The sequence below is a fragment of the Odontomachus brunneus genome, unplaced genomic scaffold (genome assembly GCF_010583005.1).
Source record: "Odontomachus brunneus isolate Ranch 3 - 2012 unplaced genomic scaffold, Obru_v1 Obru_scaffold_858, whole genome shotgun sequence".
NCBI classification, from domain to species: Eukaryota; Metazoa; Arthropoda; class Insecta; order Hymenoptera; family Formicidae; genus Odontomachus; species Odontomachus brunneus.
In genome coordinates, this window is record NW_022640308.1 from 1 (window position 1) to 1319 (window position 1319).

Sequence of the window (1319 nt, forward strand, 5' to 3'; positions counted from 1 at the left end):
TTTTCGATTCCTGGCCACACAAACGAGTTATTGGAGGTGATAGATTCAGGTGACTCACCCTGTATGTACTTCACTTTCACGGAATTTTATTTCGATGTTGGCATTTATATAAATGACGGAAATCAATTAAAATAAATTTAAATAGATTCTTGTCTCTATATGTAAGTTTCATACTTTCCATGCAACATACAAATTATCAGAGAAAATAAGAATTGATAAACGATATATTAAAAATATTACTGGAGATAATATAAATGTTATAAGCTATTTGAGACACATTTATGAGAATGAAAGTTAACGATAGTAAAAAAATGTAAAAAACTTGTGGCAAAATTGGCTAATATGTGTCTGAATGATAATCTCGGAACTTAAAATTAACTAGAGAAACTAATGATGGAAATACACAAAAATTCAGAAGTATGGAAATCGTTTATATGTACGTTTTAGATTTCGATGGAGATGACTTAGTGGCACAAGCGGCTATTTTCTTCTCTGGAGGTTTCGAGACTAGTTCATCGACAATATCTTTCACATTATATGAACTTGCAGTACAACCGAAAATTCAAGATAGACTTAGGAAAGAAATTCTCGATGCATTCAAGGAGAACAATGGAAAAATCACATACGATATGGTATATATGACTAATATATATTAAGGCTAATACGAAATAATATTATTAGTAAAACGCTAACGTTTTCGACATTAATATCGCGAATTAACGTTTACGATAATTATTTCTTTATCTCATTTCAAAATGTAATGTTTAATAATGAAATAATTATAAAGTCGACGATTATTCATTATCAGGTTTTGTCACCGTATCTTCATATGGTGATTTCCGAAACTTTGAGGAAATATCCAATATTACCCATGCTTGATCGCGAAACGGTACAGAATTACAAAGTGCCAAATACCGACCTGGTTATTGAAAAGGATACGCCGGTTTTTATCTCGTTGATTGACCTGCACTATAATCCGGAATATTTCCCTGATCCCGACAAATTCGATCCGGAACGATTTAGCGAAGAGAATTTTCCCAAAATACCGCCGTGCGTATACATGCCATTTGGAGAAGATCCTCGCAAATGTATAGGTAAGATATTATCTTTCTTTTCGATATTAAGGGGATTTATTAGTCTTGAGAGCTGGACTTAAAGACATTCGGGAATTTTTTATGAATAAAACTTCAGATATAAATCGAAAGTTTAGGAAAACAGAGAGGGAGACATTAAATAATGAATCCACGACACAAGAATAATTAGAGAGAGAATATAAACGAATATATATATATATATATATATATATATATATATATATA

General features: G+C 31.2%; 1 protein-coding gene across 1 annotated transcript; it reads left to right on the forward strand.

Annotated features, from left to right (window-relative positions):
• Positions 1-447: 447 nt before the first annotated feature.
• Positions 448-1094, forward strand: LOC116853775 (cytochrome P450 6k1-like; the record flags this gene model as incomplete). The annotated part of the gene is made up of 2 exons (XM_032834969.1): positions 448-632; positions 809-1094. Coding segments are annotated over 2 exons (471 nt in total), but the record flags the coding sequence as incomplete, so codon positions are not given.
• Between the last annotated feature and the right edge of the window lie 225 nt (positions 1095-1319).